This window comes from Schistocerca piceifrons, chromosome 1, assembly GCF_021461385.2.
Source record: "Schistocerca piceifrons isolate TAMUIC-IGC-003096 chromosome 1, iqSchPice1.1, whole genome shotgun sequence".
Lineage (NCBI taxonomy): Eukaryota > Metazoa > Arthropoda > Insecta > Orthoptera > Acrididae > Schistocerca > Schistocerca piceifrons.
This window is the reverse complement of record NC_060138.1, coordinates 575,646,043-575,671,499: the sequence shown is the minus strand read 5'-3', so window position 1 is coordinate 575,671,499 and position 25,457 is coordinate 575,646,043. Positions and strand designations below refer to the sequence as shown.

Sequence of the window (25,457 nt, the reverse complement as noted above, 5' to 3'; positions counted from 1 at the left end):
GCTGTGTATTAGACACAGTTCCTGCGTTTTCGTCTTGGTCTACAGCAGAGTTGCGCGGCACGTGCCGATAGTCCGTTTATGGTTCAAATGGCACTGAGCACTATGGGACTTAACATCTGTGACCATCAGTCCCCTAGAACTTAGAACTACTTAAACCTAACTAACCTAAGGATATCACACACATCCATGCCCGAGGCAGGATTCGAACCTGCGACCATAGCGGTCACGCGGTTCCAGGCTGAAGCGCCTACAACCGCACGGCCACACCGGCCGGCAGTCCGTTTATCTGCATAGTTCAGTTTTCCACGGTCTTAAGTATGGACAGGGACTGCGATTGTTGTGTGCAGATGCGAGCCGAGTTGGTGACACTTAGCTCTCAACTTCAGACTGTGATGGCTTCGGTTACACAGCTTGAGGCTGCAGTGGATGGGTACCACTGTTGTGGGCCGGCCGTGGGGATCCAACAGACGTCTAGCACGTCCGAGTCCTCTGATCGGTGCTCACTGGTGGGCATCCCAGTTACTGCTCGCACTGAGGTTGACTCCTCAGCTGTGGTCGAGTGGGAGGTCGCCCTGGGGCGTAGCAGGCGGCGAAAGAATTCACAGGCGGCCGTACGTAAAGCCGTCGGCACACGGACCGTGCTGTCGAACGTTAACGTTGAGCGTGCCAAGTTCAACATGCTGCTGAACGCTCAGGGACGATGCGACTTGTGCATACGGTACGTGGGACCAACGTGGTATATGCGATCGCAACGCACTCCAGCGGCAGTTGAGGGATGTTTCTAGTTGGTAAATCACAGTATTTACTCAACGACCACGCGTAAAATTCTCACGTTACCTCTATTAAAACGCACATTTCCTCCTTCGTCCATGAAAAGGAAAGTACCATGTCCAATCAATAAGGACACAGACTTACAAAAAGTTCCATCACAAACAGTGCTGTAAAAATTTGGAATACTATTCCGCATAAGATAAACATTATTTCATCATTCCCACATATTAGTAAAACCCCAAGGTCAGTCTTACTTGATCACTGTTCCTACCCAGTAGCAGAATATGTTCAACATGTGAATTACGCAGCGTAAAAGAAAAAGGAGCAAAATATCTTTATACAAGTAGTGCAAGCTGTCCTGTTGTAAGTAGGCTGTTTAGGTTTTTATATTGGTAACGCCAAGTAGCGCTCTGTATGAAAATCACTGGCTGTGCTGTGTGCAGTCTGTGGCTGGGTGGCGTTGTTGTAATATTCGCTATTGTAGTGTTGGGCAGCTGGATGTGAACAGTGCGTAGCGTTGCGCAGTTGGAGGTGAGCCGCCAGCAGTGGTGGATGTGGGGAGAGAGATGGCGGAATTTTGAGAGCGGATGATCTGGACGTGTGTCCATCAGAGACAGTACATTTGTGAGACTGGATGTCATGAACTGCTACATATATTATGACTTTTGAACACTATTAAGGTAAATACATTGTTCTCTATCAAAATCTTTCATTTGCTAACTATGACTATCAGTAGTTAGTGCCTTCAGTAGTTTGAATCTTTTATTTAGCTGGCAGTAGTGGCGCTCGCTGTATTGCAGTAGTTCGAGTAACGAAGATTTTTGTGAGGTAAGTGATTTGTGAAAGGTATAGTTTAATGTTAGTCAGGGCCATTCTTTTGTAGGGATTATTAAAAGTCAGATTGCGTTGCGCTAAAAATATTGTGTGTCAGTTTAGTATTGGTCAGAATAAGTAAAGAGAGTAATGTCTGAGAACATTCAGTTTTGCTCAGCTGTTTGAAAAGCAAATAATGTATGAGATTTATCAGCACAGTAATTCAATAATTTTTCTAAGGGGACGTTTCACTGTACATTAAGCCAATCGAACAAAGTCATCCCTCAAAAAAAGGTGAACTTATATTTACATAACATCAACTATTATAGTATATACTTATATTAAACTAATAATAAAGTATCAGTCTGTCGGTTGGATTGCCTCCAGATGATGAAGTCGTTGGTCAGGCTGCCTGTCTCACCTAAACGGGCGTTAGTGTTACAATCCCAGGCCGATATTTGGAAACTTCTGAGCGCCATTCCTTGTGAGTTATTTAGTAATTTCCCTGTTTGGATTTTAGTTATTTGGTTGATGTGTGGCTTTCAGCCGAGTATCAATATCTCTTAAATTAATGTTCTTGTCTTGCCCGTAAGGCATGAGATTGTTATATTTTTATATGGGGCCTTCAGCCGAATTTTGCTGGAGGGGTTTTAAGATAAGGCCTTCTGCCTTTTGATTTAAACTTCTCTTATTGCTTAATTTGCGACCTCCAACCTAGTTCCATTAAAATTAAATTTCTAAGGCCTTCAGCCAATTTGATTGAAGATTTAGAAAATATTCTTGGGTGAAACCTCCAGAGGAACCTTGTATTTCAATTTTGCTTAAGCCTTGTGTCTTGGATTTTGAATGTGGTCTTTAGCTGATCTAAAGTTAATCAAAGCAGATTGATTAAAGTGTTGAGTGTTCAACCATTATGAATGACCTCGAAGAAAACGGTCTATTGACACAAAGCCATCAGAAGTTTAGAAAACATCATTATTGTGAAACACAACTAGCTCTTTATTCGAATGAAGTGTTGAGTGATACTGACAAGGGGTTTCAGATCGATTCCGTATTTCTGGATTTCCGGAATGCTTTCGACACGGTACCACACAAGCGGCTTATAGTGAAATTGCGTGTTTATGGAATATCGTCTCAGTTACATGACTAGAGTTGTGACTTCCTGTCAGAGGGGTCGCAGTTCGTAGCAACTGACGGCATGTCGTCGAGTAAAACAGAGTGATTTCTGGCCTTCCCCTAGGTATTATTATAGGCCCTTTGCTGTTCCTTATCTATATAAACGATTTGGAAGATAATCTGAGCGGCCGTCTTAGGTTGTTTGCAGATGACGCTGTCGTATATCGACTAATAAAGTCATCAGAAGATCAAAACAGATTGCAAAACGATTTAGAAAAGAGATCTGAATGGTGCGAAAATTGGCAGTTGACCCTAAATAACGAAAAGTGTGAGGTAGTCCACATGAGTGCTAAAAGAAATTCGTTGAACTTAGGTCACACAAACTAAAAAGTTCAAAGAAGGGTAGCTCCTTTTATATTATCGCGAAGTATGGGAGAGAGTGACACTGAAATGATACAGGATTTGGAAAGGCGTTTATCGTTGCGAAGGAATTTTCTCACGACATTCCAATCGTCAACTTTCTCCTCCGAATGCGAAAATACTTTGTTGACACCTACCTACATAGGGAGAAAAGATCACCACGATAAAATAAGGGAAATTAGAACTCGTACGAAAATACATGTGTTCGTTCTTTCCGCGCGCTAAAAGGAGATTGGAATAATAAGAGAATGGTGAAGGGATTCGATGAACCCTGGCAGGCACTTAAATGTGATTTGCAGAGTGTCCATGTAGATGTAGATGTAAATGTATTTCTTTTCCATTTGTCTCGTTTTCGTTTGACTGCCCCTTATAAGTATAAAACATCTAAATTTTTTTGAAGCTGTCCATGTATTTTATAAACATTCTCGGGCATACAGTGAAAATTTATGGATGCCTTCACCCTTTTATAAGGAGCAATGAAATAACAACAAAGAAGAAAGATCAAGAAACAGAATTTCAACAAGGCGATTGTTTAACATCCTCAGTTTGGTTTATTATATCTTATAACATCAGACGTGACGTACTCTGAATAGGTCTGGACAGTCATTAACCAGACATTCCACCAGAAAATATGAAGCGACATTATGAGAGCTGACTTCTGTTCCGCAAAGCACTGACGGAGAATAGAACTCATCTCTAACGGCGTGTAAGATTTTGGTTTACTTACACAGGTGTGGCCCCCTCTGTGCAAACTCGTCAGCGAAGGTGTGACTGGACACACTTATTGCTTCTATGACGCCGAATACTTAGACGCCTGCTGCTGGAGCTACACAGGCACGACTCAAATGACCCACCTTCGAAGCTCTCCTCGCCAGTGCCTCTCTCCAGCTTTCTAAACGTCGCAAAATGGCTCATGCATATCTAGCGGGACTAGCATTGTTAGAAGAAGTTTATCTGCGAAAGGATAAGCTTTTGGATTGGAGTTCCAGTTGCAAAACGGCAGGAAGTCTCACTTTTTAAATTATTATACAGGTGCGATCAGCACTGTGAATGACAGACACGGTAAATGATGATTCACTTCTACAGGGGACGGATAAGAAATGGAAATACCGAAACAGAACACATTGCCGTACCTAATAGGGTGTAGGAAACCAGCTGGCATTCAAAACAGCTTCCACTCGTCTAAGAATGGATAAACACAGATCCTGTGTAGTTTTCAAGTTCCTGCTAAATAGTGACATGCTGAAGTAACGATGATGGAGGTGGATAGTAATCATGCACCATTCTCTCCAAGGTAAACCGAGAACTCTCAGCAATATTGACATCTGGTGACTACAGTGGCGAGGGTAGAGGCGGATTCACATTCGTGCTCACAAAACTAGTCTTGGACGATGCGAACTGTGTGGACAGCATCCCTGTCTTCTTGAAACACAGCAGCACCATTGGGGGACAAACAACGTTCCATGAGATGAACCTGAAATAGTTAGTTGGTTAGTTAGTTACATGTTCCATAGACCATTTGAACGATTCTATAATCGAAATGATGGGGAACGAGGTAGTTTACAGGATATATACATGACTGATGTTAACATTAATGAACACATTATTATTTTTAGTCCTCTTCATGCAACTGCTCCTAATATTCTTTTTTCTGTTATTGGCTACCAGTTTTTAAGAATAAATTCATCAGTAGATTAGAAGGAACTTTCCAGAAGAAACGATTTTAAATTAGGTTTAAAACTTCAGGTTTTTATGTTATTGGGCAAATGATCAAAAGGTTTTGTTGCTGCATACTAAACTCCTTTCTTACCCATTGACAGCTTTAACAATGGGTAATAAAGGTCATTTTTATCTCTAGCGTTGTAGGTATAGACACGACATTCTTCAAAAAATGTTCAAATGTGTGTGAAATCTTATGGGACTTAACTGCTAAGGTCATCAGTCCCTAAGCTTACACAATACTTAACCTAAATTATCCTAAGGACAAACACACACACCCAAGCCCGAGGGAGGACTCGAACCTCCACGACATTCTTCTCAAATTGTGATGGGTTGCGTATGGTGAATTTCATCAGCAAATATATACGTATATTGTTGTGGTGCAGGTTAAATGCGTAGCTCCTTGAAGAGGTACCTACATAATGTCAGTGGGTGAGGACGACACAGTGTTCTTACTGCTCGCTTTTCTGGAATCAACACTTTCTTCCTAAGTGATGAATTATTCATAAAGTTATCCTGTAAGACATTGATGAGTGCCAGCAGGTTGACTCGTTTGTTTCCAAGATTAGCAATAATATGAACGGGGGAAGTGGCTGAATTAATTTGTTTGAGAAGCTCAGTAATATGCTTCTTCCAGTTCAAGTTTCCATCGCTATGTACACCCAAAAATTTGGAGTATTGTACCCTATACACTGGGGTCTGATCATGTGTTACATCAGTTGATGATATGACTCTATTTGTTAACAGAATTGAATGGAGCGTGTTTTTTTCAAAATGTAGGAAGAGTACCACTTAATGATTCTTTGTAAAATATCATTTACCAGCTGTTGTGTTTCTCTCTCTGTAATTGAATTTATCATAAGACCAGTATCGTCCGCATAAAGTGCCAATTATGTTTATTGAATGCCAAATGGAAGGTCATTCACACATATGAGGAATGGGAATGGAACGGGAGTCACATAATCGGAGACAGGTAAGTGACATTCCAAAGCACCTTGAGACCCGTGGAATACCATGATACGGCTCCCCAAATGATCACCCAACCACTAACATATTTCTCTCTTGGAATGTAAACTCTCCCATAAGTTGCAAAGAGACCTATCCAACAAGTTACATTTTTCCGTTGCCCCGTAAAGGAAGTCTTACAACTTGGGTGGCACGTTTTCCTGTTACAGGCATTAGCATAATTCATGAGTGGTTTTGGAATTCCAGCTCTCCCTGCATTTCCGTACTTCTGGAGTTCCTTTCGTGTTGTTTTGCTGCTGACTGGGTCCGCGAGAGCGATATTCAGTTCTGCAGGGACATTGGCGGCTGTCGTCTACGTACTGTTCGTCATAATCCTCTACAGTGACCGTCCGTCACTATCAGTGGACGCACACTATCGTCCACATCGTGATTAACGGACGATATTTTTCCGCTTGTTCTATATTGAATATTTTCAAAACCGTGCCCCTTGACACACCAAACATTTTGGCTAGCTGGCTACGGACGCACCCAGTATCTTAACATCAAAAATTTGCCCACGTTTGAATTCACAGACTGCTGCACAATGCGTTCAAATCTACACTTAACACTGTTCTGACCACGACACTTGCAACGAACTGAAGGCATCGCACAGCTGCCGTTCGTGGGCAAATAGCACCTGCAGGACCTGCAGGTTAGGGTAGTATCTGCGTTTATATTCAAGCATGCATTTCTCGTGGAGTTTCGAAGTTTTTGTCTAGCTCCTTGCTATCATTATTACCTAAACGTCTTAACACATTTAAAAGCCGATTTCGTACCTCTGTATGTGCCACTTTCAACCCCATCTTTACATGTACATACACTACTGGCCATTAAAATTGCTACACCATGAAGATGACGTGCTACAGACGCGAAATTTAACCAACAGGAAGAAGATGCTGTGATATGCAAATGATGAGCTTTTCAGAGCATTCACACAACGTTGGCGCCGGTGGCGACACCTACAGCGTGCTGACATGAGGAAAGTTTCCAACCGATTTCTCATACACAAACAGCAGTTGACCGGTGTTGCCTCGTGAAACGTTGTTGTGATGCCTCGTGTAAGGAGGAAAAATGCGTACCATCACGTTTCCGACTTCCATAAAGGTCGGATTGTAGCCTGTCGCGATTTCGGTTTATCCTATCGCGACATTGTTGCTCGCTTCGGTCGAGATCCAATGACTGATAGCAGAATATGGAATCGCTGGGTTCAGGAGGGTAATACGGAACGCCGTGCTGGATCCCAACGGCCTCGTATCAATAGCAGTCGAGATGACAAGCATCTTATCGGCATGGCTGTAACGGATCGTGCAGACATGTCTCGATCCCTCAGTCAACAGATGGGGACGTTTGCAAGACAACAACCATCTGCACGAACAGTTCGACGACGCTTCCAGCAGCATGGACTATCAGCTCGGAGACCATGGCTGCGGTTACCCTTGACGCTGCATCACAGATAGGAGCGCCTGCGATGATGTACTCAACGACGAACCTGGGTGCACGAATGGCAAAACGTCATTTTTCGGATGGATCCAGGTTCTGTTTACAGCATCATGATGATCGCATCCGTTTTTGGCGACATCGCCGTGAACGCACATTGGAAGCGTGTATTCGTCATCGCCATACTGGCGTATCACCAGGCGTGATGGTATGGGGTGCCATTGGTTACACGTCTCGGTCACCTCTTGTTCGTATTGACGGCACTTTGAACAGTGGACGTTACATTTCAGATGTGTTACGACCCGTGGCTCTACCCTTCATTCGATCCCTGCGAAACCCTACATTTCAGCAGGATAATGCACGGCCGCATGTTGCAGGTGCTGCACGGGCCTTTCGGGATACAGAAAATGTTCGACTGCTGCCCTGGCCAGCACATTCTCCACATCTCTCACCAATTGAAAACGTCTGGTCAATGGTGGCCGAGCAACTGGCTAGTCGCAATACGTCAGTCACTACTCTTGATGAACTGTGGTATCGTGTTGAAGCTGCACGGGCAGCTGTACCTGTACACTCCATCCAAGCTCTGTTTGACTCAATGGCTAGGAGTATCAACTCCGTTATTACGGCCAGAGGTGGGTGTTCTCGGTACTGATTTCTCAGGATCTATGCACCCAAATTACGGGAAAATGTGATCACATGTCAGTTCTCAGATAATACCCGTTTATCATCCTCATTTCTTTTTAGTGTAGCAATTCTAATCGCCAGTAATGTATAAAAAAAGTTGTTACCGACCGACGTCTGGAGAGAGGAGATACTTAAGAAAAGTTAATATTAGGGGTCTTTGTAAGTGAAATGGAAGCCAAAGCAATTACTTTTAGAATGTTTGTTTGTTTGTCTGTCTGTCTACTGTCCGTATGTTTGTACCCGCATTACGCAAAAACTGTTGCACAAAATTGGATATGGCTTTCACAGTTGTATTGTTGGAATCTGGCATAAAATCTGGTACATGTTTCATATATATATGGCGCCTACAAGCCCAATGTTTTCTTCAGCTGGTCAGTAGGGAGAAATCTGAGTAAATAGGAGATGCAGGGAAACTGTCTTAGGAACCTTTAGGTGCTTTTTTGTGAAAACAATTTTGTCATAATCAAATTTTTGGTGAAGCGTGAGTTGTCCATGAAGATGAGTAAAATTGGCAAAAAATTTCTGATGTGGATTGACTCAGTTTCGTGTAAGTTCATTTCACTACACTGAAAGAAACAACATCGGGTCAGCAGATGTTTTATAAAACTTAACTAAATAAACCAGAATAGAAATTATGGTACTGATAAAAAAAACACTGTTTTGGAACGTTTTATAATAATAATAATGTTAACAGTTTAATCACTATGTACAGGCAGTCTTGAATTCACTCATGAATCGGTGTAACTATTATCGTTGATAAATTTGTCGAGTTGACATTTCTATTACCGTTGATAAAATGGTCGAGTTGACACAAATAAATCTACTATCGTTGAATAGTTTGTCGATTTGTCGCTAAAAATCTCTTTCGTACATTTCTTCAGGGGTTTTCATCATGTCTTACCGATACAATTGTAATGATAGAATTGTTGTGATTTCGTTTTAGTATCTTGGTTCGATTAACTTCTTTGTTTCTAGAATTCATTCTTCTGTTGGTGTAACTATTATCGTTGGTAATTTTGTCGAGTAGTAATAACGCCTTCCCCGCGACTTTGTCAGCGTGGATCTCGAACCCTCACTATTTTGAAAAATCCTGAGCTGATTATCGGTGGGATAAAAAGAATATAAAAAACTGAATGTGAAGCTGTGAAAAACGCGCAACGACTAAGAATTGTGTTTGTGAGAACAGATTCTTTAATTTTCATAATTTCTTTAAACACAACACTAGGCTGTTCCTCTATCCAGGTCTATTGGTATTTCATACTTCAAATGTCAGTATCTGTGCTTACGAAAACATCAATTCTTTAGCGTTGCGCCCTGTTGACATCTTCGCCTTCAGTTTTTTATATCCGTTTTCCTTACCGATAATAATCTTCAGGATTCGAGATCCTCACGGACGAAGCCACAGGCAAAAGCTAGTTAGGTATAGATACACTACTGGCCATTAAAATTGCTACACCAACAAGAAATGCAGATTATAAACGGGTATTCGTTAGACAAATATATTATACTAGAACGGACATTCATTTTCACGCAATTTGGGTGCATACATCCTGAGGCATCAGTACCCAGAACAACCACCTCTGGCCGTAATAACGGCCTTGATACGCCTGGGCATTGAGTCAAACAGAGCTTGGATGGCGTGTACAGGTACAGCTGCCCATGCAGCTTCAACACCATACCACAGTTCATTGCGTATTGTGACGGCCACCATTGACCAGACGTTTTCAATTGGTGAGGGCAGCAGTCGAACATTTTCTGTATCCAGAAAGGCCCGTACAGGACCTGCAACATGCGGTCCTGCATTATCCTGCTGAAATGTAGGGTTTCGCAAGGATCGAATGAAGGGTAGAGCCTCAGGTCGTAACACATCTGAAATGTGAAGTCCACTGTTCAAAGTGCCGCCAATGCGAACAAGAGGTGACCGAGACGTGTAACCAATGGCACCCCTTACCTTCACGCCGGATGATACGCCAGTATGGCAATGACGAATACACGCTTCCAATGTGCGTTCACCGCGATATCGCCAAACACGGATGCGACCATCATGATGCTGTAAACAGAACCTGAATTCATCCGAAAAAATGACGTTTTGCCATTCGTGCACCCAGGCTCGTCGTCGAGTACACCATCGCAGGCGCTCCTGTCTGTGATGCAGCGTCAAGGGTAACCGCAGCCATGGTCTCCGAGCTGATAGTCCATGCTGCTGCAAACGTCGTCGAACTGTTCGTGCAGATGGTTGTTGTCTTGCAAACGTCCGCATCTGTTGACTCAGGGATCGAGACGTGGCTGCACGATCCGTTACAGCCACGCGAATAAGATGCCTGTCATCTCGACTGCTAGTGATACGAGGCCGTTGGGATCCAGCACGGCGTTCCGTATTACCCTCCTGAACCCACCGATTCCATATTCTGGTAACAGTCATTGGATCTCGACCAACGCGAGGAGCAATGTCACGATACGATCAACCGCAATCGCGATAGGCTACATCCGACCTTTATCAAAGTCGGAAACGTGATGGTACGCATTTCTCTTCCTTACACGAGGCATCACAACAACGTTTCACCAGGCAACTTCGGTCAACTGCTGTTTGTGTAAGAGAAATCGGTTGAAAACTTTCCTCATGTCAGCACGCTGTAGGTGTCGACCGGCTCCAACGTTGTGTGAATGCTCTGAAAATCTAATCATTTACATATCACAGCATCTTCTTTGTGGTGTCACCGCCAGACACCACACTTGCTAGGTGGTAGCCTTTAAATTGGCCGCGGTCCGTTAGTATACGTCGGAGCCGCGTGGCGCCAATATCAGCGATTGCAGACCGAGTGCCGCCACACGGTAGGTCTAGAGAGACTTCCTAGCACTCGCCCCAGTTGTACAACCGACTTTGCTAGCGATGGTTCACTGACAAAATACGGTCTTATTTGCCGAGACGATAGTTAGCATAGCCTTCAGCTACGTCATTTGCTACGATCTAGGTAGGCGCCATTACCAGTTACTATTGATACTGTGAATAATGTACCGTCCAGAGCGACGTTCACCATTAATGGATTAAAGTTAAGTATTCCACCAGCTACGTCCGTTTTTTCTGAAGTCTAATTTCCTTGTCCTGTTCCAGACCTCACGCCAGCCTGCGTGAGCTAAAACGCGTGCCTTTCGGCTTCCTCTAGTAACACGGTGTTGGCTCTCCTGCCAACCACAACATTCTTCCTGTCGGTTAAATTTCGCGTCTGTAGCAGGTCATCTTCGCGGTGTAGCAATTTTAATGGCCAATTGTGTACATAATATCTGAAAAGTTTTGGCGACGTGTTTTGAAGTCAGTGCTACTGGGTATTACTGATGAGGTCGCTGTGGCAGGCTGCAGGCGCTGGCCGCTCACCCGGGCTCCCGGCGGGTCCAGCCGGCGCACGCCGTCGGGCGTGGCGGCGTCCCGGCGCAGGAAGAGCTCGAGCCCCGTGGCGTCCCCGGAGCCAGCGCCTCTCCGCACCGCGCACTCCGGCCGCGCGTCCTTCGCGTCGCTGCGCGCAGGCAAACGTCACAGCCAGAGTTGCAAGCATCTAACGGCAGTAGGTCAAACTAAGTTCTTCTGGCAATAGAAACTCGCCATGGCACTCCATTCAGATTTAGTGGTAAGATGGCCCAGTGCATAGCCCGTCAAGCATGAAAACGGGACGAAGGTGTACTGAACTGTGAAAAAAGAAGCAAAATAGGAAGAGTGAACGTTCCATGCTCGACATGTGCAACGTGGGGCGATTTGCCAGAAGCACGGCGTCGTCGCTGTGTGCTCTGGTGTTGGACACCAAAGGGGGGGATCCGTGTTCAAACCTCCCTCGTGTCCCATTTTTTTTAATCACAAAATTGTGAACTGTCTGTCCGATCATTGAAGTGTCTGTTAGGTGTATTCAAATTTGTGTCTGTGTCGTGATGTAACGTCCGTTACCAACAGCGAAGTGTAAGAAAGGGACCTCCATAAGTATGTACCCCTATTTGTTCTACACAAGTACTGCATGTTATGACTCTTGCGTTCCCTATTGGAAATCTTGGCTCTTGAATTCCATTGTTGCAACGTAGTTCACACCCGTTTACTTGTTGCTTTCATTTCTGTGAGAAGTCTATGTGGCATCTCGCCTGCTCTCTCTGTTAATCACATTTACTTGTGACAGTAATATATTCTTACCACATGACTCATATTTTATGGTTCAAATGGCTCTAAGCACTATGGGACTTAACATATGAGGTCGTCAGTCCCCTATACTTAGAACTAATTAAACCTAAATGATAATTAATTGAAACCCTCAGCTGCCGACAGGTGTTGTTGATATACCTCGATGGGGGCAGCTGAACACCCGGGACTCGAACACCGGATCTCCTGCTTACATGGCAGACACTCTGTCAATCTGAGCCACCGAGGACACAGATGAATAGCGCGACTGCAGGGACTGATCCCTTGCACGCTTCCCGTGAGATATTTGCCCATCCACTCATTACTCGCGCCCACTAAGGTGACGATTCCCATAAGGGTTCGGGCAACCTGTGAGCATTCACACAGACGAAGATCAATGGCCGGGTAGCCATTTAACTATATATGAAGATAGTAACTGTTCTCGAAAGAACAGATACCATTGAGATCCCGGGTTCGAGTCCTGGTCGGGGCACACATTTTAATCTGTCCCCATCGAGGTACATCAACAACACCTGTCGGCAGCTCAGGGTTTCAATTAATTATCATTTATTCTAGAGAAGCTGCACCGTCATCAATGGTATCTGTTCTTTGGAGAACAGTTACTATCTTCATATATAATTAAACCTAACTAACCTAAGGACATCACACACATCCATGCCCGAGGCAGGATTCGAACCTGCGACCGTAGCAGTAGCGCTGTGCCGGACTGAAGCGTCTAGAATCCCTCGGCCACAGCGGCCGGCTCATATTTTATAATCAATTTATACTATGACAATTGCCAAGACTACAGAAGAACAGACACGTTATTGACAGGACAAAAAATTTACCACTTTTGTGGAGGAAAAAGGACACGAGGGAGTTTTGACCATGTCTCTGCTGCTCTGTAGTCCAACACCGTGACCACACAACCACGATGCTGTAATTCTTGCAGTTCGCTCTATGTTGCACATCTTGAGCTCGGACCGTTCACTGTTTCTATTTTGCTTCTTTTTCCCGGTTCAGTACACCTTGTTCCTCTTTTCATGCCTGATCTGTGTTCTGTCTTGCACTGGGCCATTTTACCACTAAATCTGAGGGTGGTGCGATGGGGAGTTCCTCTTTTGAACACGGTAAATATGTGATATGCAAAACGTCTGAGACTGCAACCAACACAGCCTGCTAAGTCACTTATTTATGACATTAACAGTCATGAGGAAGGCAAACCAAGTCCCCTTGCGATAGTCATTTATCAAGGAGTGACTAATTCAGTTCTGCAATAAATTTTAGCTAGTAAGAGCGAATACTCTATACAAGAATCCCAAGATGAGTAGGTATACTTACAAGAGGCCGGGAGATACAAGAAGATTTCAGTTTGATTACATCATGATCAGGCAGAGATTCCGAAACAGGAAGAGGAATGGACGCTCACAGAAGTTGGAAATAAAAACATAGGTGCAAGGAAGTTAACTGAGAAGAAATACTTCAGTTGGTCGGCAAAAGAAGTAAGTACAAAGATGTTCACGGCAATTCAGGAATACAAACATACAAGTCACTTAGGAATAAAATAAATAGGAAGTGCAAGAAAGCTAAGACGAAAAGGCTACACGGAGACTGTAAAGAAATCAATAAAGAAATGATGATCAGAAGGACTGATTCAGGCCATAGATAAGTCAAAGGAACCTGCTGTGAAATTAAAACCAATGGCGGTAGCATTAGGACTACAGTGGCAATTACACTGTTAAATGCAGAAGAGAGAGCGGACAGGTGGAAAGAGTACACTGAAGGCCGCTATGTCGGGGAGAATTGTTTGATGACGTGTTAGAATAATAAATAAGAGTCTACAGAGAAGATACGGGTGTAGGGGATCCAGTATTAGAACCAGAACTTAAAAAATCTCTGGAACACTAAAGATCAAATAAGGCAGAAGGGATAGATAACATTTCACCGCAATTTCTAAAATCATAGCGGGGAATTGCAACAAAACGACTATTCACGTTGGTCCGTAGAATGTATGAGACTGACGATATAACGTCAGACCTTTGGAAACAAATCATCCACACAGTTCCGAAGACTACTAGAATCAACAATTGCGAGAAAAATCGCACAATCAGCTAAACAGCTCATGCATCCAAGTTGCTGAGGAGAATAATATCCAGAAGAATGGAAAGAAAATTTAGAATCTGTTAGATGACAGATCAGTTTGGCTTTAGGAAAGGTAAAGGCAGCACAGACACAGTTCTGATGTTGCGGTTGAGAATGGAAGCAAGACTGAAGAAAAATTAAGACACGTTCACAGGAGTTATCCATCTGCAACAGGCGTTCGACGATGTAAAATGGTGCAGGATGTTCGAAATCCTGAGAGAAACGGGGTAAGCTATGTGAAAAGACGGGTAATATACAATATGTACAAGAACCAAGAGGGAACAGTAGGACTGTAAGACCAATGAGGAAGTGTCCGGACTAAAAAGGATGTAAGACAGCAATGTAGGCTTTCACCCGTACTGTTCAAGTTATACAGCAAAGAAGAATGATGGAAACAAAAGAAAGGATCAAGAGAGGGATTAAAACCCAGGGTGAAAGGATATCAGTGTTAAATGTCGCTGATGACATTACTGTGCAGAGTGACACTGAAGTAGAATTACAGGATCTTTTGAACGGAATGAGCATCTAATGAGTATAGGGTATGGATTGAGATTAAATCGAAGAAAGAGGAAAATAGTGAGGAGTAGCAAAAATAAGGTTACCGAGGAACTTAAAAGTACTTGAGATATTGTGCTACAAACGAATGTTGTAAATAACGTGGACAGATAAGCTAAGGAATCAGGAGGTCCCCCAAAGAATCGGAGATGAAAGAAATATATGGAAAACCCTGACAAAAATAAGGGACTGGATGACAGGATGTCTGTTAAGACGTCATGTAATAACTTCCAGGATACTAGAGGGAGACGTAAAGAGCAGAAACTGTAGAGGAAGACAGAGGTTGGACTACACCCAAAAATTAATTATTGAGGACGTAGGTTGCAAGTACTACTTTGAGATGGAAAATTTGGCGCAGGAGAAGAATTTGCAGTGTCAACAGACTGAGAAATAACAAACAACGTTTGTTGAAAGTATTTTACAAAATGGTACTTAACTTCGGTACAATTAGATGCATGGCTCTTGATTTCCTAAACATCCTCAGTTCCTGCAGGCGGCTAGAGGAGGTGGCGAAAGCTGCTTGGCTCGCGCTCGGGATGCGAGCAATGCTCGAAGTTTGCAGCATTCTCCCCAGAGTCGATCTGGATCCTTTGGCTTGGTGCCGAGCGGAGGTTCTCATCCAAAGGCATCGTCGACTCTATGAGGGTTTAGCTGCAGATTTCTGAACCTGTCTTATCGGGTGGGGAATTGTAGCACTGGCTTTGATAGGTCAGGAGTGCACTACAGAAAGGAAGCAGCTACACGGGTAACAGAATACTTGTAGAGTGCACATGGGATTTTCTAGGCAAGGTGTTAGCCTCAGATATTCTGATAACCACTTGCCAGACGACACGCAGATAGCGAAATCATACAGCGTTCAGAGTAATGACACTTCGATTGTCAAAGGTTTATCAGTAAATTTTCGAAGTATTCATAACGAAACTCCAGAATTTACTGCCCTCCACGAAATTTCTAGCACTCAAATTATTCTCGGGACCGAGAGCTGGCTGTAACCAGAAGTAAAAAGCTCTGAGATATTTCGCGATTCACAGGACATATATCGAAAAGACAAATTAGACTCTAGAGGAGTGGGACTGTTTATTGCAGTTGACAAAAATATTGACTTTATTGAAGGCGAATTTGAATGTGACAGTGAAGTTATCTGGTCGCGTATATAAGTTCTACGTGAAATCAAGTTAATCGTTGGATGTTTTTACCTGCAACACGATTCCGCTGTGACAGTTTTAGTCTTTCATAGAAAGTCTACGGTCAGCAGCGCGGAAATATGCAGATTTGGCAATGTTAGTTGGAGATGACTTTAACCTGCTGAGTATAGACTGGTACGTCTATGGATTCATTGCATGGGGTCTGGATTCATTGCACGGGGTACAGACAGACAGCCCTGCCAACTAATTTTGAACACGTTTTCCAAAAACTGTGTTGAATAACAAGTTCGGCAGCTAAAACGCAATGGACATACTCATTTTACTAAGATTTGAAGCAATGGAAATATTTTAGGCTTCATAGCTACAAATAGTCCTGACCTTATCGGCGGCGTCACCTTATAGACAGGGATTAGTGACCATGATGTCATCATAGCGACTATGGTTACCAAAGTTAATAAATCAGTCAAGGAGAGCAGGAGAGCATTTGTGCTCGAAACGGCAGACAAGCAGCTGTTAACATCCTACTTACGAACTGGAGTGATATCTATCAGTTCCAGTATGATGCAGGTAAAGTGGATTAAGGGCGGTAAAGACCCACAGTGGTTAAGCAATGAAGTTCGGAAAATGCTGAGGAAACAAAGGCAGTTACACCCTCGGTTCAAAAGAGAATGCGCCAATTCCGACTGGCAAGAGTTGTAGAAATTCATGCATGAGGTATACAACTGCTTCCACCATCGTAGCTTAGCGAAAGATCTTGCCGAGAACCCGAGGAAATCCAGGTCTTAGGTAAAATCGCTAAGTGGTTCTAAGGCTTCAGTACAGGTAGTCGATTACCAGTCTGGCATGGAAGCAGAAGATAGCAAATGGAAAGCCGAAGTTTCAAATTTCGCGTTTAAGAAATAGTTCACTCAGGGGAAGCGTACAAACATACCGCCGTTTGACCATCGCACAGACTCCCATATGGAGGACATAGAAATAAGTATCCCAGGCACAAGGAAGCAACTAAAAGATTTGAAAACAAATATGAGTACGTCGCCAGATCCGGATGAAATCCCAGTTCGGTTTAACAAAGAGTTCTCTACGGCATCGGCTCCTTTCTTAGCTAATATCTCGCCCAGCGCAAAGTCTCAAGCGACTGGGAAAAAGTGCAGGTGATTCCTGTATATCAGAAGGGCAAAACAGCAGACCCAAAACATTACAGACCAGTATCCTTAACCCTCAGTTTGCTGCAGAATTATTGAGCATCTTCTGAGGTCGAACATAAAAAAAATCCTTGAGGCGGAAACGCTTCTATCCACGAATCAGCAAGGTGTTAGAAAGCATTGTTCTTGCGAAAGTCAGCTTGCCCTTGTCTCACATGAGAGCCTGCGAACCATGGATGAAGGGAAACAAGCAGATTCCGTGGGCCTAAATTTCCGAAAAGAATTTGACACGATGCCCCACTGTGGACTGTTAGTGAAGGTACGAGCATACGGAATAGTTTCCCAGATATGTGACAGGCTGGAAGACTTAAAGCGAAGTAATCCACGGTTGGCAGAGTTCCTTGTTGGCTGTCCTGACTATAAGAGGACTCACATAGTGCGCTGGAGGAAGTGGCGCAGAAGCAGGAAGAGGTTTGGGTTTGTGAGTGCCGCCTGGAGGCTGTGCACGGGAGCTGAGAGACGCCAGCCACAGGTTGTGCCTGTGTCGTGGCGCACTCTCCAGGTATTCATCGTGTTTCTCTTGCCTGCTTACTTTTCAGAAGCCTAGAAACAATGTACTGACCTGATTAACTTCTGACATAATGACTGTTCATCTATGTAAAATGTATAACAAAACGATATCGACAAAATCAGAGGAACTGTTGAGGATTCCTTAACATACAAATTGAGGATAGCAACCCTAGTCTGAAAACGTTACCCATGTCAAACCTGCTAGGCCATCCCCCTTGGCAGTAAACGTGACTTTGTGTACTCTACCGTGTTTCTGTCACGTGTCTTTAGGCACTATCTAACTTCACGAATGCTGTCAGGCCGTAGCATAGCGATACAAAGGTTGTGATAACTGGCAAGTAGCTCGCTTGTCATCATCAAGGAGTTGCCACGCACAACGGGTCCTGCATGAAAGACAGCCGTCATCCTGGAAATCCTGGCCAAATGTTTCACTGGCGGTGTACCATTTTGATTAACAGCGTGTTTCAGATTTGCGCTCATTTTTTGTAATGTTATGTTTAGTAGGTAGCGTAGAATTTATTCAAATTTTTATTTCATGGTGGAGGATATTGAACTTATTTTATCCCGAGACTGGTTACTCCGAGATTCGTTGCAAGGATCAGTAGCAGTGTAGACGGTGTCAGTATATTAGTAGTTAAGAAGTGCAGTAATGCAGTAGTTAAGTATCCTACTGCAAAGGAAAATTTTGTAACTACTGTAGCTTCGTGAAAATATGTCGGAAAACTACGCCCCGATACCTCTTTACTATAGACAGCCACAGTTATCATTTAATTGAATATTTTGTCAGAGCTTTTAAGCGTGGCTTCACCTTAGTGGAAATGAGGATTTGGAAACACAAGACTTTCGTCGGTCGAAAATCCAAGTACTGTTCATGAAAACGCCTTGCACTGTTACAGAACTGGTGCGGCGTATCGCCTCGTTGAATTGTGTATACTATTTTTTTCTAACTGCAGTAAACAGTGTTTTCTACCAAGCGTCTTGATCCCGAAGTTCTTCCGATTTAACTTCTCCAGACTTATTCTTGTGGGGCTATCTTAAAGGACGGTTCTGTAAAAATAGGCCGCACACACTGACAGAACTAAAGATTAACGTAATAATGGAGGTCAACTTCAGTGTTAGCGCGCTCCGCGAAGTGGCCTCAAATACGGTAAAACGACTGAACGGTGCAACTATTTTGAGCAGGTGTTATAAACTATAACTTTCAGGTTATGAAATACAGTGCAAACATATTTGCTATAATGACATATTACTTTTCGATGCGCGCGAATTTTCGATCAGCCTTTCTTTGATGACTTTGAAAATTCGTTACTAAGCAGCGCAAATCATAGAGAAATGTTTAACAGCGTCTATAATTGACAGCTGATTATAGTCTCCTTTCTGAGACATGCACTTGCGGTAAAGAAAGAAAGCACTTCAAGAAGCATGTGACATTTTGAGAAGTATTTTCACAGATAATATGCAAAAATAAGAAACAAGAGTAACCATGAGTTACATGCATTTTTCCTCCTGATTCCCTTCTCAGTTCCTCTAGAGTTTAATGTAATCTGCGTGAAATGCACAATGCATGGTGATTTACACGTTTGCACCAAAATTTCAGACTGGAACTCTTAACGTGAAATCTTAGCGCCGTCGCGTCTCTCTCAAGCTGTGACGTCACTTGAGGCAGTAGCGGGCCTACTTCCACGTACGCTTCGGCTCTCCTATTCATACTCCGCAAGCCATCTAATGATGTGTGGCCGAGAGTACTTTTGGCACCACTATCGTATCCCTCCAACCCTGTTCCACTCGTGAACGGTGCATGGGAAAACTGATTGTCGGTAAGCGTCTGTATTGGCTCTAATTTCTAGAATTTTCTCCTCGTGGTCAATACGCGAGATGTATGCGGGGGGAAGTAATATGTTGTCTGACTCCTCCTGAAAAGTGCTGTCCCGAAATTTCAGTTGTAAATCTCTTCTTGACGCACAACGCCTTTCTTGTTACGTTTGCCAGTGGAGTTTGTTCATCATCTCCGTAACGCTTTCTCGCTAGCTAAACGTTCCCGTGACGAAATGCGCCGCTCTTCGTTGGATCTTTTATATCTCCTCTATCAGTCCTACCTGACAGTGATCCCAGATAGATGAACAGTACTCAAGAATGGGGCGAACAAGCGCCTTACAAGCCACTTCTTTCGTGGATGAGTTAAATTTCCTTAAGATTATTCCGATGAATCTGAGTCTGGTGTCTGATTTTACCACTGTCTGTTTTATATGGTCACTCCACTTAAGGTCGCTCTGGGTAGATACGCCTAGATATTTTACGGCAAACGCTGTCTCCAGCTGTTTGTCATCGATAGTGTAGCTGTATAGCAGTGTTTTTCTATTGCTATGTATGCGCAATATGTTACATTTATTTACGTTCAGGGTGAACTGCCAGAGTCTGCACCATTCATCAATTCTTTGCAGATCGTTCTGCAAATTCTTACTATCTTCTGGTGTTGGTATAGACAACTGCATCATCTGCGAATAGCCTTAAAGAGCATCCGACGCTATTTAGTAAATCATATATATATATATATATATATATATATATATATATATATATATATATATATATTGTAAACAGCAACGGTCCTATCACACTTCCCTGTGGTACTCCGGTACATCTGTATATCCTATGCATCTGTCGATTTAGTTCCGTTAAGTGCGACGTGTTGAGTTCTGTCTACAAGAAAGTCTTGAATCCATTGGCAGGTCTGCTCCAATACTCCGTAAGCTCATATTTTTTTCATTAAACGGCTATGCGGAACGGTGTCAAATGCCTTACTGAAATCAAGGAACACGGCATCAACCTGAGCGCCGTTGTCCACTGCGCTGTGGATCTCATGGAGGAACAGAGCGAGATGAGTTTCGCAGGATCTCTGTTTGCGGAATCCATGTTGATTTTAATAGGAGATGTTCATTTCCGAAGAACGTCATAATTCTTGAGCATAAAACATGTTCCATAATTCTACAACAGATTGACGTCAATGATATAGGTCTATAATTGTGTGGATCTGTCTTACGGCGTTTCTTAAAAACGGGAATGACCTGCGCTTTTTTCCAACCTTTCGTTGCTAAAGCGATCTACTATAAGTTGCTGCTAGAAGGGGAGCAAGCTCTTTCGCATAATCTTTATAGAATCTTATAGGTATCTCATCTGGTCCTGAAGCCTTTCCGCTACTAAGCGATTACAGCTGCTTTTCAATTCCGCGATCGGTTATCTCAATATCTGCCATTTGGATGTTCGTACGACGATTGAAAGGAGGGACAGTATTACGATCTTCCGCGGTGAAACAACTTCGGAAGGCCGAATTCAGTATTTCGGCTTTCTCTCTGTTATGTTCCGTTTCGATGCCGGTGTGGTCGCTGAAAGAATGAATTGATGATTTAGACCCACTTACTGATTTTACATACGACCAAAATGTCTTAGGAATTTTACTCAAGTCGGTTGACAACCGCTTACTTTCAAAATCATTAGTCTCCTTACGCTCATTTTCGGTTCGTTCTGCTTTTGTTTGTCAGCTAGGTTTTTACTTCTCCATACCAAGCAGTCCCCTGCATATAGACTCAGATCACTTGCCGAAAGGATGACTTAAAAGCGGGCGTTTACCGCTATAGTTTCGGAGTTCAGTGGCATCGTTGGATGAAGTCGAATCCCAACAAACTCCCTGCGATGCTTCTGAGTTGCTCATTATCGTTTTGTTTCATTCTGCATACACAAGATGAATCCGAAAACCCTTGACAATGTTTTCGTGGTTGTTCATGCAGGTTCTCTGTGCACTCTGCACATACGAGAGCGTACTGAAAAGTAATGCCTCCGAATTTTTAATGCGAAATCTAATAAGGCTTTTTAGAGGACATAAACGTTAATAACACACGTTTATTCTTCATACCTACAAACTTATTTCTCAACATGTCACGCTTGCGACGAACACATTTCTCCCAACGATAGACCAGTTTGTTGATACCGTCACTGTAGAAGGTTTGACTCTGTTGAGGGAGTCACAATATGACCCCTGCTCGCAACGCCTCGCCACTATCAAGTTGAAGTCCTCGAAGGTGCTCTTTAAGTTTTGGAAACAATGAAAATCGGATGGGGCTGAGTGGCGACTGTTTGGAGGACGATCGATGACAGAGAACAGAAGGCGTCGGGTTGTTGCAGATGTCGCAACGCTCGTCTGTTATCCGGCATTGTCATGTTGAAGGAGAGGTGCTTCACGTGTGGACAAATCTTCTAACTAGAAACTCGATTACAGTGCGCTGTTTCTCAAGCACCGACATAGTTATGTTACACATCGCCATACAATTCGGAGGGTTACAAATATGTAGACATAAAGAATAAAGATATGGAATTCAAATACGCATGAAAAGCCCGCGCGCAGAACCATGGTTTAAAGTGGGTGAGGGTGTGGAGGGTAGGGGGGGGGGGGGGGGACGCTTGGTGCTCGCTTGCTATCCGATCTAGGAACATGGGATGAAAAGTTTTTGGTTGAGCCCGAACCAGCGGCCGTTTGTATAGCATTTCGAACATCTGACTTACTGTAGCTATGTTGTACTATATTACGTAACGTTTGAACGACGAGCCTCAAATGTGGTCCACCGGCGTATCAGAGAGTGGTCTAAGATAAGTTTTTGAAAAAAAAAAAAAATCTTGTTTCGTTAGGATCCCACACGTTTTTCTGGGAGGTTTTTGAAGCGCTCCACTTCGATACTTTAAACATCTACGAATCGGCTCAAAGTTTGCACGAAAATAGATAAACAGATAAAGTAAAAAAAAAGTCAATCCAATAACCTCTATTCGTCGTCGAGATAGGATGTTTTAAAGTCGAGCTAAATATAGCACAAAAAATTACGTGAACTGAATGCTCAGAAACTGTTTAAAACGATCCAAATAAATAAAAAGCGGATTATTATGATAAAATTGAAAACGTGCTTTCAAAAATCTAACTTCATTCTGATTTTAAATACAAAAAACACTTTTTTGTGGCTTTTTTAACGCGCGTCACATCTACATTTCAGGCTTGTGCGAATCAATTCGAAATTTGTAAGAAGATAGACAAAAACATGTAATTAACGGTCGTCAAGTTGTTTTGTGAAAGGTTTATCCGGTGCCACAATACGAGGTCTAAAGTTGCACGTAAAATACATATAAATCCAGTTTTACGCGAATTGCACGTGCTGAAATGGTTGAAAGTGATACAGCTAATAATAAAGAATACATTCTTACGGTAATTATAAGAAGCGTCTGCAAAAATATTTCATCGTTTGGGTCTTATGAGCGAAAAATCACGTGTATGCGCATGAAACTGTTTTTCATACAAATGCGTTGCATTTTAATTGCTGCATTTGTATATATTTAAAGAAAACTGTTTACTACTGTTGATTATCGTTTCATTGTTTACACATTAAAGACTTTATTCACTAATGGCTTAAAACCGTAGAAAACTCTTTGGACGTTCAAGCGATGTACGTGCCAAACAGAATTATGCCCAGCCCGCTATAAGATGATATACTGTTTGATCGAGCATTTAAAGCTCTATCGATGACCACGTGTAAAGTTAAACCAACAATAAAACTACTGTAAAAATAGTCAGAAGAAAGGTCACCTAATTTCTAACAGACCGAAAATTTTTTATTCCATTTTTTTTCAAAAACTATTGTGCTATCATTTGCAAAATTTACTTTGGACAAAATGAGCTCAAGTTCGTCAATACTCGTACAGGACTGAAAAGGTCATACTATTTTGTTGCACATTAATTGTTTCGCAGTTCGTCTGCTTACTTCAGCCAGTTGTACTTAATTGATTGTCCCAACATTTCACGCAGGACTTAATCACGCGAGTTTTTCTAACGGCAGTTTATTGATTTTCAATTTGTTATCATTGCGTACTTTAAATAAACAACGATAAGAAGTTTAAGATAAGAGATAATAACAAGATGTTCGCTTTTCAATAGCTTATTATTTGTTACACGAATTATTCTGCTCACAATATAGTAAGGTTTTAACTAAGTTTATTTATATAATATGGTTGTATCGTAAGTTTATCTACGTAATATAAACTACGTATGTGCTTACATTACTAACCTAAACTTCGCACAGTATTTAATATTTCGTTCGGTATTATATTTATAGCTGTTGTTATTTTGTCCACTCTATTAAATGTTTATGGTTTTTTCATCATGTGTTTGCGTATACGGTCTCAAGTGCACATGAATTAAATATGTCTTACTATAAAACAAAAAAACTTAAAAAAGTACAACAAATATAAAACAAAATTTTAAGAAATTAAAAAATAGAAAACAAAACAATAAAAACTAAAAAATTTTAAAAAATTTAAGAAATGATGAGTCTTGTGTGCCCTGAGGACATGAGGCTATACTATAGAGGTTCAACCATATCACGCGCGTAACCGTAGAGGAGCCAGGCTAACGATGCACAACTCAAGCAACATGATTTTTTTAAAAAAAAAAAAAAAAAAAAAAAAAAAAAAAAAAAAAAAAAAAAAAACAACTGTACCGGATCAGTTGTCGCCGAGTCAACAGCAGTCTACATCGGTTGCCAAGCCATCCGTAATAAACAATATATAATATAATGTTTTTTCTGTGTGGATAAAATTTATGGGAATGGATTTGTTTCTGGTAGCACGCTAAGATAATTTTTTGATTTCTGGAAGGGGGTAGGGCTTGATTGGATTTTTTCATCGATGGGACCATTTCTCCCCCCTCCACCAAACCCTCTTACATGAATGGTGAGGGATGCAGGGACAAATAGACATAAATTTATGTACTTTCGTTGAGTGGGATACATCTACAATAGTAAGTATCCGAGAGTGGAGGCGCATCTATAATAGGAAGTGCCTCAGAGTGGGGATGCAAGTTTAATAACTCATTGTACCATATTGCGTGACATGACAAATGCCATGCTGGATGACATGATGGCATGTGTCGTGTTATATGACATTTCATCATGTATCATGTTACTTTACTTGACACAGTGCATCATATTAAATGACATGTGTAATACTCGTAATACTAACAATTGAAAAGGAGCGAATATGTCAAGATTTTTTGATTTAAATATCTCTGAAGCTGCCACGGAAGTCGGAAAGCTAGTTACCTTCCCTATTTTTATTTTTTGAACCGTGATAAGAGCATGTTTCACTCTGGTGTACACTTGCACATACTTTCCACATCTCTTCCTAAACCACTGGGTAGATTTGTACTGTACTTGGTATACATATCATTTCGTGCGTGGAAAGAACAATAGTGGGGACAAAGACCATCAGACTATGAAAGGGGTGCGGATGAAGAAGAAGTGAAGATCATAACTCACAAATAGCCAGACCATATTTATCCAGTATTTGAGAATGAGAACACTTAGCAAAGTGCAGCAAACTTAACGCATAATTTTAAACGTTTACGAGACTTTTTCTGCCTCACTATGGGACCAAACTGCTGAGGACATCGGTCCCTAGGCTTACGCACTACTTAATCTAACTTAAACTAACTTACGATAAGGACACCCATGCCTGAGGGAGGACTCGAACCTCCGACGGGAGAGCCGCGCGATCCGGGACAAGATGCCTCAAACCGCACGGCTACCCAGCGCGGCAAAAGGAATGTAGGTCATCGGTTATTTCATTTTCGCTGTTCAAGCAATAAAACTGCCGAAACAGGCATAACCTTTAAATCTGTTACTTCTTTACTAATCACTCTATTCGCAGTACATATTCACATATACCACTGAATGTACGTGTAAAAACATA

The 25,457-nt window shown here is 42.4% G+C and overlaps 1 protein-coding gene across 1 annotated transcript in view; it reads right to left on the bottom strand.

The window, feature by feature from the left end:
• The window catches only part of LOC124753577 (pickpocket protein 19-like), a 193,270-nt gene that overhangs the window by 68,687 nt on the left and 99,126 nt on the right, over positions 1–25,457 (bottom strand). Inside the window, exon 5 of the mRNA XM_047249019.1 lies at positions 11,339–11,477. Within this exon, the coding sequence (XP_047104975.1) occupies positions 11,339–11,477 (139 nt within the window). The remainder of the gene's footprint in view (positions 1–11,338; positions 11,478–25,457) is intronic.